The 2768-nt window shown below is 37.7% G+C and overlaps 1 protein-coding gene across 1 annotated transcript; it reads right to left on the bottom strand.

Annotated features, from left to right (window-relative positions):
* Positions 1-508: 508 nt before the first annotated feature.
* Positions 509-2683, bottom strand: LOC129572236 (uncharacterized). The gene is made up of 3 exons (XM_055452182.1): positions 1253-2683; positions 694-1194; positions 509-621 (listed from the first exon to the last, which is right to left on the bottom strand). The coding sequence occupies exons 1-2, from the start codon at positions 2681-2683 to the stop codon at positions 778-780; spliced, it is 1848 nt and encodes a 615-aa protein (XP_055308157.1). The 3' UTR covers positions 509-621; positions 694-777.
* Positions 2684-2768: the final 85 nt, after the last annotated feature.

Raw genomic sequence — 2768 nt, 5'->3', positions numbered from 1 at the left:
GTGGCGATCGATCGAAGTCTTGTCGACTGTCTCTTTCCTTCTGTTCCTAAATTGAAAAAAAAAGATTAGTTGGTTGTTGTATTTGAATGTGTTGTCTCATTAGAATCTGAGGTAGCCAGTGCAACTAAAGTAGGAGTAAAGACAAATAAATATCCCATTGTTATCTAAATATACAATGATTGAATTGCTCACCCGAATTCGCTGGTGCTCGTCTTGCATTACTTATAACGGTCGATTGTGTCGGAATGGCTACTAAAATAAAAAAGAAACAAATATTTACATTAACGCCAGAACACATTTCAACATTCATACTGTAAACAGTTTTTACCAGATTGTGATGATGTTGTGATAGCATTTGCTTGTGTTTGGTCACCCATTTGCGATGCATCGGCTCTGGCATTCGATTGTGATTGAACGGTATTAGCGATCGACTGTCCCATGGAAGTCCCTAAATCGAAAAAAAAATGATAATGAAACCACATAATAAAGAAATATATTTACATTGCTCACCCGTTTGAGATGCGCTGACTGCAGCATTTGCTTGTATTTGGTCACCCGTTTGCGATGCGTCGGCTCTGGCATTCGATTGTGTTACAGCTACGTTTGTTTGTGTCGAGGCGGCTATTAAATCGAAAAAAAATTTTTTTTCATTTTCGCCGAGATATATTTCAATGTTTATAATTATATTCTCACCCGATTGTGTTTGTGTTGCACTAACGTTTGCCTGTGCTGCTCCAATAGCATTTGGATTTGCGTCACCACCATCAATTGGCACAACTAAAACAAATTTTTCTTAATGCTTTCATCACAATATTTAAATTTTGTTCTAATTTTACCTGAAAACACTGTATTTTTTGTGATGAAATCCAAACACTTTTCAAACTCTTGAAAGTATGTTTCAAATAGTGACTGCGGCAAATCAATAACATTGTCGGTTATTGCATTAAGTATAGCAGACACTTTTCTGTACTTTTGATTCTTTGTCAATGCACGCGCATTTGTTGGTATTGCAACGACTTGTGTACTCGTACTTGTACTGTCAGTGAGCTCGGACAATGCTATCTTTGATAAAGTTGTTTTAAGCCATCTTTGACCACATAACACCGGATTAAACTGATTTAGTCCCTTGTTTAGCCTAAGAGCTAAAATGTGCTTGCATGGTAAATGCATAGTTTTGACGAATTTACAAGTACACTCTTTAAGGGAAGTTTCATGAAATCGTTGGTTTTGCATAAATATAAACGTCATGTACGAACGGCGCTTCGTTGGCAACTCTGGCTTCGATTTTTTCGGTGTGCGTTATTTTCCTGTAGTCTCGTTCGTCGGCCAAAGTTGACAGTACGATAATTGTTTCTTTGAACATTTGTTTCAAAGGCGCGAATCGAGTCAAAACACCTTTCAACTTTTGGTTGAAGTTTTCGGTCCTATTATTGGTCCTATTATCGAAATGCGAACCGCTGTTTACATAGCAACCTACCCACATCGGCCTAATTTCTGCCTTATGCCAATTGTCATTGAAATATTGCATGAGTTCCGCTGAAGCGATTTCTTCTAGCTGTTCATACAGTTGCAAGTATTCAACTTCAGTTTTACAATAAACCATTTTATTGAGTATCACCAATGCTTGGTTTTTAACATCCTTCGATATATTCCGTTTCTTTGTAGTTACTTCTCGAATAAAAATTTGTTTCACATGAAAAACGCATAAATTTATTTGCGCATTAGGAAATACCACGGGAAATGTTGCCAAATTACTGGCGTGTTTATCAACCATGACAGTTTCGATTTTGTCGGCATTCGGGTTTTCTTCGATGAAACATTCGAACAAGCTTTTCATAACGGTAAAATTTTCTGATCTTATGATGAACATCGCGACGATTTGTTTTTCACCCTCACCATCTGCACACATGACCACTTGTAGCGGCATATTTCTGTCGTTCACATTATATGTTGCGTCAACGAAAATTATTTCGGGATACGCTTCGAATGTGTCTTTCATCGTTGAATCTTGGAAATATATTCCTTCAACTTGTTGATTTTCGGTTATCACTTTCACCGTCGCACCATCGATTTTTTGCATTTCTTGTATTAACGCAGTGAGGTCGTCGACCTTTTCTGTATCAGCGTCTTCATTTTGTCTGATTCTAACGCGTTCGTTTTGAATGTCTTTTGCAAGCACTTTGCCACCCACACGATTTTCGTTGCTATTAATCGCATGCTGAGTTAATCGTGTATTTCCGTGCACTTTTTCGGATATTTTCACTAATGCACTGGCTTGTTTGATGCTCTCATTCCTTTGCCGTGGAAGAGAATAGTACGCTGCCTCGGACGGAGTGTGATTGGTATGCACATTAATCATTGATGTAACTTTTATGACACGTTTATTTCGTGCATTTATCACACAAGACACATCCATTCTGTATGTGCAATTGCATTTATACGAGCGCGATTCTCGTTGAGTGGCCGTTGATTTTGGGTTTCCATAATACTTGCATTTGAACACTACACTACTGTATTCGAAACGATTCACATCTTCTTGTGAAATATTTGCTCCCACTTTCAACAAATGACTGTTAGTTTTGACCAAATTAGTGAATGTTGCATTTTCATGCTTTTTTAACGCCAGCTCAAAATCTTTGAAATTGGCGAACTCGTCGCCTACTTTCAGTGTGTTTTGGTTCATGATAGAAACCAAACTGAACCGCGAATTACTTATTCAATTGCACATTGCTATCGTGAACAAATGATGAAATGAGTTCTGAGTTTGT

This window comes from Sitodiplosis mosellana, unplaced genomic scaffold (assembly GCF_009176505.1).
Source record: "Sitodiplosis mosellana isolate CC-2019 unplaced genomic scaffold, AAFC_SMos_1.0 Smas_scaffold_4531, whole genome shotgun sequence".
Taxonomy (NCBI): domain Eukaryota; kingdom Metazoa; phylum Arthropoda; class Insecta; order Diptera; family Cecidomyiidae; genus Sitodiplosis; species Sitodiplosis mosellana.
Note: the sequence above shows the minus strand (reverse complement) of the source record. Positions and strands in the feature narration are given on the sequence as shown.

Bases quoted from the DNA above. Each gene is read 5' to 3' on its own strand.
- LOC129572236 (XM_055452182.1), bottom strand. From the start codon at position 2,683: ATGAACCAAAACACACTGAAAGTAGGCGACGAGTTCGCCAATTTCAAA. The intron at 1,195-1,252 runs GTACATGACGTT...TCCCTTAAAGAG, and splicing joins TTGCCAACGAAGCGCCGTTC to TGTACTTGTAAATTCGTCAA.